Raw genomic sequence first — 15414 nt, 5'->3', positions numbered from 1 at the left:
TTCCCGCGGATCTGTAAATCTTGATGGAGTCCTTTTGTAGCATGCTTTCGAGTGTCAACTCAAATTCGAGCAACCTAAATTTTTATAACTAGCTGAATGTATCGATATGCATGCGAAGATTCATATATTCATTGCACTTGAGAACATTCTTGAAAATTTCGTAATGTTCAACGTTTGAACACGTTGAATATTTTCGTAAGGGAATCGTCCTTACGGAAGGGGCGAGTTACGGTTGAAGGTCCGCCGTTAAATATGATACATCAGGTTGCAACTGGTATTTGCTGCGCAATCGACCAACCCTCGGAAATCCCTGTGAAATGGGAGCTTTTCACTGGCGTCCACGGCAGTATCACAGTAACGAGTCATACGCGTCCCAGTAACCAAATTAAGCCCGTGTGACTACAATTTGGTATCAATCATCTTGATTTCAGCCTGTCCAGAGTCCCGACCGGAATGGATGGAGCTCGCTGGCGGCGGCGGTGCTGTCTGTTATGCGCCGTCACGTCTGGGTAAACTCGTGTTGCGTATCACTGGATTTCCAAGGGTCACTCAGGAGTGTCATCAAACTCCGCAACAAGGGGACGCCCATCATCGCGAAACGCGGCACTTGTATCTCGGTTTTCACCACCCATGGGACAGGGACCTCTGGAAAAGTTGGATTAAACAGGTAAGTCGAACGAGAGTAAATACCTGTTACTACGGAAACTTCGTTTACGACGGGCATCGGCCAACGAGATCTCCCTTTTGTTCCCGTTTTAACTCGACGAGAACTTCTGCGAACGCGTAATTGCGAGTTTCCACCCAAAAATGGGATGAGATGTATTTCCTTAATATTATTCAAAGATGGCGTCCGAAGTACTTTTGCTTTTTTTCGTGCAAGGTCAGCAGCGTGCCAGGGCCTCAGTCGAAACGCAAACGCGTAATTTTCCAGAGCAGCGCATAATCCAAACGCAATCAATCGTCCTATACACGGCGCACGCGATAACAGCTGGCGTTTCACCAAATCACCGGTTGCGTTTGCTGAACTTCTCTTGTACAATTGATTCTTTGTCCGCGAGCATCGCGATACGAGGAACGCGCGCGTGTAATTTCGCGCTGTTGTAATCCATTTTTCCCGGGACCATTATGTCGTTTTAAATTATTTTATCGGTACCCGCGAATAGTTCGGCGAATTGGCACCGATTCGACTCGAAACGGCCATTATTCGCGACCGAACGTTTCCATTCGACGACTCTTCGATTGTTTACACTCGGTGATACGGTTTATTTCGCTCCGGTTTCATAGTTGTTTCTTTTTTTAAACACTGCAAGGAACCACAAGCGTTATATTTTGGGAAAGCATCGTTTAATCATTTTTAAAGTATTTACGACACGGACACTCTGTATATTTTGCGTTATAAAATCCATCTATTATTTCATAAATGTTACACGCATTCGCATGCGTTATGCGTTTACACTCTGAGCGATAATATATGTTAATACACCCGGTGATAATGAAAATTGGTGTAATTAAGAGCTTATTACGGTGTCTGAAAATTTCACCTTGATAATACAGATTACGCGAATTATCAGCGGTTTCGGAGACTCAGTTTTACGGTTTAATTACGGCCCCTTGTTAGTCGCAGCATCAACAACGGTTTATGTTGAAGTTACTGTTACTGTTAACGATATTGGTTGAAAGCAAAATTGTACGGTATGAAAACGGCCATAAGGTTGCCCGCGCGATTCAAGTCGGTTGATGGAAAGAAGATTTATGTCGATAGAGATATCGATGATAGATTTCTTCTTTCTCGCGGGAGAAACCACGCAGTTCTTCGACATTCGCGTCCCGTTCGGTTGTAGTTTTAATCGTCTGTAGTTTCGCTACAATTTCATACGCGGAGATGCGTAAATCGAATTGATCACAGTGAATTAGCGTCTGCCAATACCTAGCCAACTATTCTCAACGCAGGGAAGCGCGGCATCGCCGTTTTTGGCGTCGCTATTCGATTAAACTGCATCAAAACGCACCGGACGCTCGTGTTCGACCTCATTTGCGAGCCTTCTGATTCACCGACCTCTCTCTGTATCGACTCGCGTAACTGAATTATCTTCCATCGTTTCCCGCTTATACGGTATCCCGCGCTCTGTCGCCGTTTCCCTTTAGTCACCTTTAAACGCCAACGATACTTGATTTGCGATGGCGACGAAAGGGTTCCGCTCGGCCGCGTATGAATTACCCAACGTCGCGTTCGGGTCGAACGTCGCATAATTTTTGGTCGTAGCTGACCGACATTCCGGTTTAATGGCTCATGGTATTGTGTTCCATCGACCGTTCGTCTGAGGAAGTTATCGGACCAGTTTAACTTTTATCGTTTGGAAGTCGTCGCTGGAACCGCGATCGAGGCACAATTTCGTCTGGGAGAACGCTCCGTGCTAGTCTCAAATTTTTTAATTGCGTTCCAACTCGCGATCGTAACTCGATCTTACGAGCTAAGAAGTTTATATGCTTGGCGATCTTTTTTCCGTTGGAGTCTTCTTCAAATGAAGAATAATCCAACCAATGATAGACAATAATCTACCCCTAAATACGAGCGCGTTCTAAAGCGCAAGTTCGTTCCATATTAAATCGAAACTAGTACTATGCAAATACATGCCAGGACATGTCGTTCATTAGCAGTCCAGAGTTCTCGAAACTCGCGTCCAAATCTGTCGCGAAAACGGGAAAAGTCTTTCCAACTCTAATTGCTGTTCCATGTTCCCTCGTTTAGAAACCGGTTGTATCGTTCGGTCTGTCGCCTCGATTCGAACGCGCGTATAGATTCGCACGGGAGACCGGAACAGAGACCCTTCCCGGACAAATCGTGAAACTAACTTATTAGGAACGAGACCTTGTTGCAACCCTCGAGACCGTTCGTCTCTGGGAACACGAATGTAAATAAGTCGAAAACAAACATTCGACGGGACGTGTACATGACGCTGCAATTTCTACTCCAAGTCGCTAAGCAACCGTCAGATTTCTGTACATCGAGCCATGCAACAGATTCTCCGAGCGTGCTCGTTTAAAATTCAGGACGCTCCAGAGGCGCCTAAAGACGTCATCGAACGAGATTCGATCGAGTCAGGCTCTCCCAAGGCTGGAGATGGATATCGAAGATCATTATCCACCTCTCAGAACCGACGAACGTCGTTTGTACACCAGGTTCACGCGCCATTTGTTTGAACCATGCTCTGACTTATGGGATTATATCTCTTTGCACCGGGGAAGCCGTCGACTGAACTCTGTTTCGCGACTCGCTCGGGCCGTTGAAAGGATAACGTCGATTCTCCGGCTGCATTCTCGTCGAACGTCGATCCTGCCGGGAATAAAGAAGCTCCGCGGGTTCAATAAGCAGGATGCTCTAGAATTCAATCGGCATCGTCTGCCCAATATTTCATTTTTCCCGATATTAGCGGCATGAAACTCGCCCGAGTAGTTTCCGCGTCCATTGCTGGGGAGCACGGGGGCCAATAACTGCTACCGATCGATGACCGGAGTAGGACAAAATATGGGGAGGATCGCGATGGTAGAAGAACGTCTTTCCATCGGGAGAGTGCCATCGTGTATGGCCATGTTTCGGAATTGAGATGTACATGAACGGATGTAGTTTAACTCAAAGGGGTCTTCTACCTCGAAACGCTGGAAGCAGGCGATCGTACCCAAATTTATTTCTTGGACACCGGTGGCCATGGGTCTTTCGAACCTATCAGGGTTCATTTGTACGTGTCTCAAGGTGATCTGTATCTTTTTTTTATGAAGGAATATCGAGTTGTTGAAGAAATTTGGTAATTCGAAGAAGGCTTCGACGAAGAAAATAGTAGAGTACGTAAACTTCTCAGCTTGTACGATCCAGACTCCGTCACTTTTTATAATTAATATTAAGGGCCGAAGTTTGTGTATTTATATCGAATCATACAAGATTAAACAAAGGGAAAGAAATGACTACCGGATTACTCGCCGGAAGAACGACTCTGGATTGACTTGGTTCGAGGCCGTGAACTCGAGGAACTCACGCAACGATGAGATTTCTCTGGCAAGAAACTCGTAAAAATGTGAATCGAGTCATTAGACTCGAGCATCCTCCGCGGAGAACAGATCCGGAAAAATAATTTGAAGGTGGAATAAGAATTCCTCGTTTTCAGACGAGAAAACTTCCGACTTCTCCATAGAAGCGAGTTAAAATTCAGATTCGACGTTGAAATGGCGAAACGGTAGGAGTGAAAAAATTGTAGGAATTCGGGCGAAAACTTACAAACCAAAGTAAAGACATTTTGTTATTAATTCAGCTTAAAAATTGTCGCTTGAAAAAGGGAATTACTATGTTTCAAGCCCAACGGGAAACGAACTAGTCTATTCGCTCGCCGCGATAAAATGTAAGAACCGAAACGATTAAGCGGGCGACTTAAATCCCGCGAAAGCCTTGACAGACGCGTATTAGCGGCTGTTTCCCCTCGCAGAAGAGGCAAAGCTCGCCCGAGCGCGACGTTTTCTCAGCAAACACCGGCGGCTAATGAACCACGGATAAAGACGCACTCGAGGCTTCCCCCGTTGCCAAACGGTTCCAACCTTCCGAGTCTTAAGATCCTCCAGCTGTTCAATATCTCGCCTGCGTTTTCCCGGCCACAGAAGATGCTCAATTGTCTTCCCCGACTGCGAGGGTTCCATCCTGGCCTGAATGAAGCACCACGCTGCGCGATATTGCTCCAACGTTTCCCAAAACTGTCCCCTGAACTGCCACTTGGGGCTCGCGTAACATTCAAAAATATTTTCTACTCGAATTCAGGATTTTATTTTGTTCGTAGGATGCTTTTAAGACTCTCGAGTCCTTTAATTAGAAATCAAATTGTTCTCTATATCGTAGCTTTGGAATTTTTTTTCTGGTGGCCAAACGCGACCCAAGAATATTTTTGCTGGTAGACCGAGGATGGAGAATCATCATAGTTTGCGAACAACAGGATTCGGGATACTCTTCTCAGCTTATCCGAAACGTAAACAAAAATTGATTATCCCTGGCTAACGCTATCTTTCGCACTGTCTGAATATCGCAACCCCCCAGGCTCGTGGTTCATCCGGTTTTGAACGAACGCTCATTTTCGGAATATCATGGAAAATTCGAGCGGGCCACCGCGAAGGAGAAATATCGCTCATTCTTCTAGGAGTTACCCAGCCAGCTTTCCCCAGAACTCCTTTCAGTCGCGGAAGCTTAAAGTTTAAGTCGGTTCCGATTGTCTGGCAAACATTGACTGTCATCTCCTGAAAGATTGATTCCAACTCAGAAACTTCAAAAGTCACCTTACCTTCTACGCGTTTTCCCTCTTTTTTTCCTCCATTCAGAGTCCGTGTTCCATTTCGATTATCGTTTAATGTTTGCTCGACGAGTTCGTATTTGTTGTTCTTCTGTAAAGCGTTGGTTCGTGTTACCAACCGAACAGAATTTATCGAATAATTTCGATAATCGACAACGTTCCCCTTTCCGAATTCAACGTGTGCGCACTGCAGTTACGAGCGGCGAAGTTATTAATATTAACATAACCTGGACTCGATCTAGCACAACTAATCAAACAAACTAGAAATTACACATGGTGTTTCTGAAACAGGTGGTCAAACTTCAACGGCATACGTACGTTTGCTTGTTGTATTCGTAACGTTCTTCATTTCGGCTCTCTTTAGCATACCACGGTTAAAAAGTATTTAAATTTAACGTTCGTTTCGCTTATGTTATCGTTCTTTGTTAAAAATTCGACGGGAGAATGAAATATTCAAATGTAGCAAATACGAAAATGAAGGTACCTCGAATCGACGGTGAATTAATATCGGTTAATCAAACGGGTTAATGAAACAAGTGAAATATGGAACATTATTTCGCCGAAACAATCAACGATTTCGAGCCGCTATATAATTAACCAAAACTAACGAAACAACGTTCTTTGTTTTCCATGGTGGAAAAAGTAGGAGAATATTTTCGCGAGGAAACCGGAATTAAAAATTAGATGGGAAATTAAATTGGCCGTGGCTGAATAGATTTTCTTTAGTGAAAGGCGCAGGGTGGTTTTCTTGTAATGGGATTCTTAATTGAAATTGGCAACTCGTTTAATCCCTCGTCCTCCCTCGATCCGACAAAATGGGTTTAACGATTAAACTCTTCGCAATTTAACCAAGTACCCCCACGAGGGCTAATGAATAAACAACACCTGACAAATAGAGAGAAATAGAGATTACAGCAGGAAGCCAAGAAGAAATACGATATGACGAAAGTTATTTAAACAAAAATTAAAAATAGAGAAGCGAACGAATCTCTGTTGACCAACCTAATAGATGCTATGGAGCTAAAATGAAATAATATTTTTGATAGGCAGCATTGTTTTGGTAGATAATTTCGTGTTGCTAGCCTGAAGTCTAAAACCATGGGATATCTATTAGTAATAAAAATAAACGAAGAAAAGGAATTTTGTAACGGAGCAAATCGTATCGAAGAATCGCCATTGTTCTTGCATTTGGATAATGTTACACGACACCTCGTCCGCGTTCAGAAGAAATCAGCGTACCGTACCAGACCTCGAAGATTCCCTCGCAGAGAGAATAAAAGATTGATCCGCGCATCATGAATAACTACCAGTGCCAGGGCTCTAGGAACCAATAACGCTGAACGTTCGCGTATCGTTCGACGAAGAATAAAAGCAGTTCCACCCCCGCTGACTCCTTATCTTTTCCTCGTCTGTCGCCAATACCCGTCGGTAGTCCCTCTTTGCGTGATCTACATTTGGATATTAAAGTTTGTTCATCGTGATTTCATATTCAGGCTGTGCCTTTAGGCCAATGTTTGCGCCATTCCGAATTCCCAGCGTCGCCTCGCCAGGACCTTGGCTCCGTCGGTTTCTCATCCCTTCGAAATCAGTCCCATCAACTATCGCCTCCTTTCCTCTCAATCGTCGATCTTTTCGACGTTACGCCACGAATTTCCACTCGACGAATCCGCAGACCCTCCGTGATTTTGCGCCGTCTATTAATCCCTGCGACGAATCCTGTCCGGAAGCTCAGCTACCAATAACAAAATTTTTCATACAAAAAAAAAAAAAAATTGAAATTATCGTAGTTACCCGAGCGTCCATCGGTTCGAGAAGAATCGTTTCGAGATAAACGCGATCGAAGTTTCAATAATGTATCGTGTATATTAATAATTTGATTTTGATATATTAGTAGGGTGGATGGTAAAAAGGGAAGAGAAAATAAAATGATGAGAAAATCTAACGGTGGGAAAATCTAACGAAGAAAAAATAGAGAAATATGCAACAGGCTTAAGGACACGACCGTGAAGGGTCTGAAAAATTGCTAATTTTTGTACCAGATTTCGTTGCTATATTTTTTTGTTTACCCTTCGCAGTATTGTTACCCCATAATTTAGTCCCGAAACTCGTGTATGGTAATTCGAAGTAAAGAACGGTAAAGTTTGTGCAAGGTGATCGTCAGGTGGGACGTGGTCGTTCGAGGGAAAGTCGGATAAATTGAAATATAAATTTCAGCGAGATTGCAGGGGATACTTCGCTACTAACGGCGCAAACTGTTTTAGAATAAGGTATTTTCCAACGATGTAAGTATGATTTACTATGTAATATTCCCTCATCCGCGGTCGGCAAATTTAGCCGCGACCACCTATCTCACGAGAATATCTTACTCGTTCTTATGTGCTTTGCTTGATAAACAGCACTGCGTACGACGTTAATCTATCGTTGCTTGATTCGATACGCCGTGGGCACGCGAGCGAACACGTTCTTTCGTACAGAGTTAGTTTAAAGGAACACGAACCGAAGGAATGCTTGTGCATATTTCGCGTGGTAGAGACTCGGAAGTTCTTTAAACTCCGGTGAAACCATCGTTTCGTAATTAAATCTCTTCCCTCTTTATCAATTAGTGCTCGACACTTTTCGAAACTTTTGCGCTGAATATTCATCGGTGCAACAATCGTAAACGACGTTAACTGTATATTAATTTTCGCTGCTTCTGCTATAAATTCAAATCTCATGCTGAAAGTAATTTTTTACCTTGCGTGCGATTATGTTCTTGGAGCTTATCTGCTCGCTGAAAAAAATGACTTACAAACACGAAATATTCACAGCTTGTTATCGTAGTGTACGATCTTGGTATTATTTTGCTTGAATTTAATGTAAACTCGATTTGGAATTGTTAGAAAACGGCTACCGTGAAGGTAATGAACGCGATATATTTATTCCAGGCGCCTTGATGGGTATTTAAGTGGAATATTCGTTTCGCTGAAATATGAACGTAACTCGAAATGAAATTATCGGAGAATTTAAAGTTTCGAAGCAGAAAATGGCGGACTGTGTCAACGGTAAAGGCAAACGCGTGGAGCACAGGTGCCCCGGGAAACTGGTCGACATTAACGATATTAGATGCCGGACGTAACATGAATTATGAACGATGATTTATCCCTTTGCCTCCATTGAACAACTCTGATGGGCTCAAATATCGATGTTGCAGCGCGCATTATAGCTAATAAACGCCAGTTATTCAAACTGGAGTACCGATACCGAGCGAATTAATCTAGTATAGTAGACAGTGTTTTAGGCCATGAGTGATACACCTTATCCGTGTTTGTACTTGCCGGTTTACATCGACGTAAAGCTTTGCGAGCACGCGTAAATCAGGGGATAAATTCCCTCTGGAAAGAAATAGGTAAGCAACCGATTTAAATTTCATGCGTAGAAATTCGTTATTTTTTCCGGCTTCGAAAGCGCAGTAGCTGCCTAAAATAATTTATAATCGAACGATGATATTATCCTCCAATGTTTCGAAACTCGAAAATGATCATCGATTGACTCTGTTATCTGAAGCGACCAACCCTTCTATCATCTCCGATATCATTTCAACCGAACTAAACAGTCTCGAATGGATCTCAACCATGGTCACGGATGAAAGTGGCCAGCTGACAGCGTCCTTACCAAACAGCGTAACTTTCTAACGGTGTCGACAGAATCGCGCAACACCCCCTGAAATATTTCAGCGTACAATGACAAAGGATTACAGCCCCGACCGCGGAAGTTACTAGTAGTGTCGAAACGCGGCAAACAGGACTTTGTATTCCCTTGGTCCCGCGATCGGTGGCCACTCAGCATCGCGGAATATTGATTTCTGTACAGGCAACGATCCAAATTGAACACGCGAGTTTTCAACGCGGTCAGCGAAACGCGAGATCATGAATCGGATATAAATTCATTGTTAAATATTCAGCGATCGCCGATACAAATAGAAACGGGTCGAATTGCGCGTATGCACCGTGTACGGGGGAACGGGGGGTTGCTTTTCAGTAATTCAATGCACGTTCCAGCCATTTTCCTGCCGTCCCCGTTTCGCGACAGAGTGCCGATGAAACTTCTCGTCGCTGGACGTTTCATTTTTAATCGACGACCGAGTCGTTTCCGACGATTAAATCATTTCTGCACGTGTATTTCCTGCCTGGGAGTTCTTGGGGAAGAATGACTCGTCGCGAATTGGTGAGGCAGCATTCAGAAATGAACACAAAACCGTGGTGTTTGTTCTTGTAACTTTATAGAAATTCAAGTATTTCGTACGAATCCATTTTATTCGACATTTCAGTTTCGTCTGAATATTATTTTACTGGAACATAAATTTTCTATCGATAAGCTTCCCGGACATTTTCCTATCTCGACGTTAGGTAGTCTTTGTGAAAAGAATTTTGTTCAAAGATTCGAATCTCCAAAAGGGTCGAAAGATTTTTTGGAACCCTTTCATCTGAATACTATTCCATTGAAACATAAATTTTATATCGATAAGCCGATACGTAAACTTTCTCCTTTAAAATTTGTGTGGAGAATGCATAATACTACGTTCTCGAGATAATCGAGTTCGAAAATACACAGGGCACGCGTGCACTTAATAGGCAAACCTAAACATTCTTCTTTCTAATAACAAAATTTGCTTACAAAGAGTTGCATTTGCCCATTGCACACAAACATCGCAATCTATAATAAGATCCATTCAACCTATAATTACTCGAATCGACGCCTATATATTTGCGAAATAGATATCTCGGCAAGGAACGTCGTCGCAGCCGAAATTGTATTTCGCATTTTGCACTTAATTATTATTACGAAATACCGCGTCCGAATCTGGAAACGACATGACCTAAAGTTAAGCCAATTACGAGCAAGACGTACGAGGCTGAAAGCTTCCCACCAACTTCCGGACAACCGACGATAAATATCCAAAAATGGCCGGCTCTAATTTCTAGCTCTTCGCGAGGCTGATCGTTTCGATTCGCCTCTATTGCCCCCAAGGGCTGGCCCCTTTCCCTGCACGTGGCAAATTAGGCCAAACCTCTAGCGTTCGAAGACTGATTTTTCGTTACACGTCGTACACCCAAGAGCAATTTCATCCGAAGAAAAAGCTACATTTTATAAAGGAAATATTTAGTACAGTTGTCTCCTGTAGTGGAAAAGGATGGACGTCGGAATTCCATAAACATTAAATATTCAACGTCATTTTGATATTTATTTGATCAATTATCATTGCATGTGCATTATTCCTATCGAAAAGTGGCGTATATTCGCCAACGAAAAAATGAAAGTACTCTCGCATGCAAAGTGACGAAGCGCGGTTCAATTAAGAAAAGAGAGAAAGAGAGAGAGAGAAGTTGCAATTGCAGTTCGCAGGGTGCATTGTTGCCCTGGCGAAGGGGTGGTAACGTGGACCAGAGGAATGTAGATCTCATTAGACCATGCCACATTTTCCTTCATTAATTTTTTCTAGTCTCCCTGGGATAAAAAAAAAAGAGCTATAGCTCGCCCCAGTTCCTAGACACTCGGTGCACACGGCGACGCGTCGCGCTGCGTTTCTGAAGTATGAAGCATTACGTACGTTGTTACTTTACGGAATTCAAAATTAGGTGCAAGAACCCTCGAGACCCGCTTCAGAAAATGGCCTCCCTTTCGGATACACGAAAGGTGTGAATGGATTACATCTTTTAAAACACCGCGTGACGCGTCGCGTCGCGTGAATGATACCGCCAAGACGTTGCTCGAGCAATCCATTTCTTCCTGGATGAATTTTTGATCGGTTAATCTCTTGACTTAGGTTCTTCGAGATGAACTTTATAAATTACCCGCCCCTCCACCCTCCCCCGAGAGCAATGAATACATCTAGTTGCTGTTTAAAAAAAAAGGACAACAATTGCGCTGGGACAAATTGTCCTTTCTTTTGATATATATAACCAACCCCGGTTTAACACGATTGACTTCTAAAAGAGAAACGAAGTACGAATAGAGAACAACTTGGTCGAGAGGGTTAGCGCGTTAATAATCGAACGTTTCGAGACTGAATATTTTAAGGATGATATGTACAGAAGGAAAGAATCCTCCGATATCGGTATCTTTTCGATCTCTCTTAATAACAGAGGTTCGCCCCAGCTGCGCAAAATCCTCTCGCAGCCAAAATTGGAAACGCCAGCGCGAACTTTCACCGAAATTCTTTGAATAATTCCGCGCCGGTGCGCGATGCGATTAAACGTAAAGAAAACGAGCGCGGATAACGATCCCCCGCGCGGTACTTATAAGCCTCTCCAATTTCCAAGTTGTTGGGAAAGATATAAAGTTCGAATGGCGATTTCAGTCGTAAATCTTCGATCGGATCGTCGAGGTCTGCGGCTCCATGCGAAATCCACTGTAAATCGCGAAAGTTTCTTCTTAATCGCTGAAAGGCACTTGGCGAAAGTTACCGGTTACAGCTTCCTCCCCCTGGACGGACTCCGAACCCGTTCCGCCGTTGCTCGAGGCCCTTAAAAAATCTCAACGTCGCTTCGATCGGGGTGTAATACAACCATTAAAATTTCTCGATCGCTGAACCTGTTTTATAAACTACAGGAAAGTGGTTCCGCTGGACACTCGGGTATCTCGAGGAAGTTCGAATCGTTCTACAAGTGGCACATCAAACTTCCCTTGTTCGAATTTTTCTTACGACTGTACGAGGTGACTGCGAGAAGAGGTTCGTATTGAATTTTTACGTCTTTCGAACGTTTACTGCCGCCTCTTCGGCAAACGATACGAGTGGTGTTTGCGAGTACTTTCGGAACACTCTAGCGATTTATCTAGCACTTCTATTCGATAATGGTTTGCTGAGATAAGCTTTTACTTGTTGACCGTGGGAACGTAATTTTATTTGATAATTGAGATTCGTCGTCGAAGAGTTTGGATTGTATTGGGATCCTTGGATCTCGATCGTCAATTTCAATTACAACCCTTCGGTAAGGGTTGCCGAGATCGAATTTTACTTGTTGATCGCGGAAAGGTAATTTTATTTTATAACTGAGATTCGTGGTCTAAGTTTGGACTATATTTAGATCCTTGAATCTCAATCTTCAATTGTAATTAGAACATAGGAACGCTTTTTTTTTTTTTAAATTCTTTAGGGTCTGTCTGTGAAGGACTAACAAGACCCCATATAAAAATAGAGAAAGCCAGCGACTACCATCGTCGCGGAGAATTACAGTATTTTTCTGTTTTATTCCTGGGTCCAGGGTTCGTTTTACCCTTTCTGGTTTTCACTTTCTCTGACGGTAACAATCCGCCTCCAGAGGTCTTTTCTAGGGAGAGACCGAGTCGCAGACGCGAGTTCACGTGAATTTTCGCTCGTTAGTTGGGACACAAAGGGTAGACAGATGCATATAAAGGAGGATCCCTCTTTTTTGCAGAGAAATCATCTTCGAGGGCCCTCGAACCGTTGAACAGCTTGGCACGATCAAAGAATGTGTTCTGATTAAAGCTCTCTCTCTCAGAGAGTGCGCGTGAAACTATCACGGGGAAAAGCAAACAACCCCTTTTAGAGCTCTAGGGCCTCTTCCTCGGGCGAAAACAGTGCTCTCTGACTTTTATAATGCAAGCTACAATTTCTAACGTGATCTTTCAATTAATAATAAAGTTCTTTCAATTTCTATTAAAAGAACCGATCGAAAATCGTATCCGTAACACGTTCGCTGATACATGACAGAATTTACATGACCAAATAAAAATTATGACAATTAAAAATATGATGTTCTTGGGTGACGCAGAAAGATGCAATTATTTCTTCGAAATAATTCTTTAAATAAAGAAATGAATTCGACCAAAAATTTATTAACGCGGCACGATTTGCGATCGATGGCGCCATCTGCAGGCCGCAGAGAAAGCACGAAGGAGTAATCGCGTTTCACGGTAAGAGCAGCGACCTGTAAGGTGATCGACTCACGACGGAATCCATTTGTCAGCCCACGTTATCCATTAATTAAAGTATCGCGACACAGATACCGTGAACAACGATCAAAAAAAGCAATTTTCCAAAATGATGAAAAGTTGGACGATCTAGGATTCGCAAATTTCCCTGCCCGTCAACCCCCCGATGTGACATCAGCAGCCCACCCCAACGCTCGGCAATCTCGATCCACGGCGCGAAAATAGCGTCGGTTGCTCGCTCGTGAAAAAGTTTCCCCGCTAGCTGAGATAAGAGCCTGCCGTGATATCTCGCATATTGGCAACAATTTACGGAGGGTGCGAGCAACGCCGTGGATGGAGGAAGGGAGAGGAATGCGAGTAGCGTCCCAGAAACACAGGATGTATCCGCGGAAATACACCGAGTGTCCCGAGGATACGACGGGGAAACTTGAGGCCCAAACGAGAGGTGTGAGCCGACGGTCTTTTATCGAGAGGGATGCCGAGAAAAAGTTCCAGCGACGCGGAGGAAAAGGGTTGCCGCTCGAACGAGCTCGAAGGGGTGGTTGGAAAAAGTTCCGTCGCGGAAGGGTTGCCGCTCGAACGAGCTCGAGGTGGCACGTTGCAGATATTTGATACACTCTAGCGCGGTATTTGAATAACGCGATAAGCGGTGTTCCGTGTCCCTTGATAAACCCTTCAGCCCACCCTTTCCAGGAACACGGAGGTGGTTCCCGTTTTCGCAGGGACGACGCAGCGTCGACAGAAGCGACCGACGATACGTGGAGGGGTAGTTGAACTGGAAGACAGTGGAACCGTTTACGCTACGTCGGCGATGAATACCTGGGTGGTGCGTGTGTAATCCGTAGCCTTGTTCGTCCAACTGTGGGCGTATGTCTGCTGAGGCGTGCGGTGCCTTCGCTGGCGGCAGCAAAGTTCGCGTAACTTCTACTCTCGCCGCGCACTTGTTACGTCTCCTAACGTAAATTAATGGCTATGGAGTGTATTGGATTGAATTCCGGGCTAACAGACTTAACGTTTGTTCTCGTGCTACTGCATTTGTCAGGAATTTACAGCCGCTGGGGAGGGCTGGATAACTTTGGTGACACGAGGAACTTGGGTTTGAACTTGGAGTATCGAGAGTTGGCTCGGGAGCGGAGTGGGGCCCTTTAGGGTTTGGATTTATGTGTACTTGGCGTACGTAGGCGGTTTTCGTGGCTCTTGTCGTGGCTCCGATAGAGGCCTTTCTCTCTGATGATGGACCGATTGTCTTCATTTTTCTGTGATTGTTCGTAAGAAATGTAAATCTGCACTGAAATTTTATTTAGTGACGCGTTTAGGCATTATTAGACTGCGGATGTCATGTTTTTTATGGATTCAGATAAAGAATTGAAAATATAACATATATTTCGACAATTTATATCGACGATGTAAAGTGCATGTTATACTATCTAGAAGATAATACACACTTATATATATACATGAAAAGAGTCCACATATCTCAGATCCTGCTATGACTACAAATTTCCCACGGCCATTTTATTTTGCATAACGATCCGCAGTCTATACATCACCAAATATACATGTTATATCTGCACTGTAAGCATTTGCGAAATGCGACCAGAGTGTAATTGTATGTATCACTGAAAAATGGCGACGACTAATGTTATCAACGTGACGAGATAGTCGATGTATCAGTCTAATAAGCAACTCAGCTCCTGAAAGATGTGTATCGAAGCTCCTTCTAATAAGGAAGACGAATCACCTTCTCCTCAAACTTAGCCGAGCAAATCTAGGGAGATCCACGTAAAGAGTGCCTAAACACAAGCCTAGAACTCACGCAGCCTATATTTACGAACGATACAACCCCGTCGCCGTTCCCTGTAGCACAGTTGCCCAACCAACCGTGCGCACGAATTCGATGAAGTTTCTCGAACCACCCAGCGGAGTTCACATATCTCAGATCCTGCTATAACTACAAATTTCCCTGGGCCATAACGATTCCGAACACTCGTACCACCCGCTAACTGCACATTACCGGCTGCATCGCATTACAAGCGTTCGTCCTCTTTCCAACATCCTAACACGGTTCGCATCAGCTGAATACGCGAAAGGACACGTCTCGCGCGTTCATACGACTCCTTTTCGCGTGATTCGGTAAAACGACGAAACCACATTTTCA

At 43.9% G+C, this 15414-nt stretch overlaps 1 protein-coding gene and 1 long non-coding RNA gene across 4 annotated transcripts in view; one reads left to right on the top strand and one right to left on the bottom strand.

Moving 5' to 3' along the window:
* LOC128891549 (uncharacterized) overlaps positions 1-15414 on the bottom strand; it is a 150952-nt gene that overhangs the window by 107031 nt on the left and 28507 nt on the right. The window lies entirely within an intron of this gene.
* LOC128891530 (PH domain leucine-rich repeat-containing protein phosphatase 2) overlaps positions 1-15414 on the top strand; it is an 83800-nt gene that overhangs the window by 44029 nt on the left and 24357 nt on the right. For all 3 annotated transcript variants that reach the window (XM_054151076.1, XM_054151077.1, XM_054151075.1), the window contains exon 5: positions 432-667. In XM_054151076.1, the coding sequence (XP_054007051.1) occupies positions 432-667 (236 nt within the window). The remainder of the gene's footprint in view (positions 1-431; positions 668-15414) is intronic.

The sequence above is a fragment of the Hylaeus anthracinus genome, unplaced genomic scaffold (genome assembly GCF_026225885.1).
Source record: "Hylaeus anthracinus isolate JK02 unplaced genomic scaffold, UHH_iyHylAnth1.0_haploid 12002, whole genome shotgun sequence".
Taxonomy (NCBI): domain Eukaryota; kingdom Metazoa; phylum Arthropoda; class Insecta; order Hymenoptera; family Colletidae; genus Hylaeus; species Hylaeus anthracinus.
This window is presented reverse-complemented; position numbering and strand designations above follow the sequence as displayed.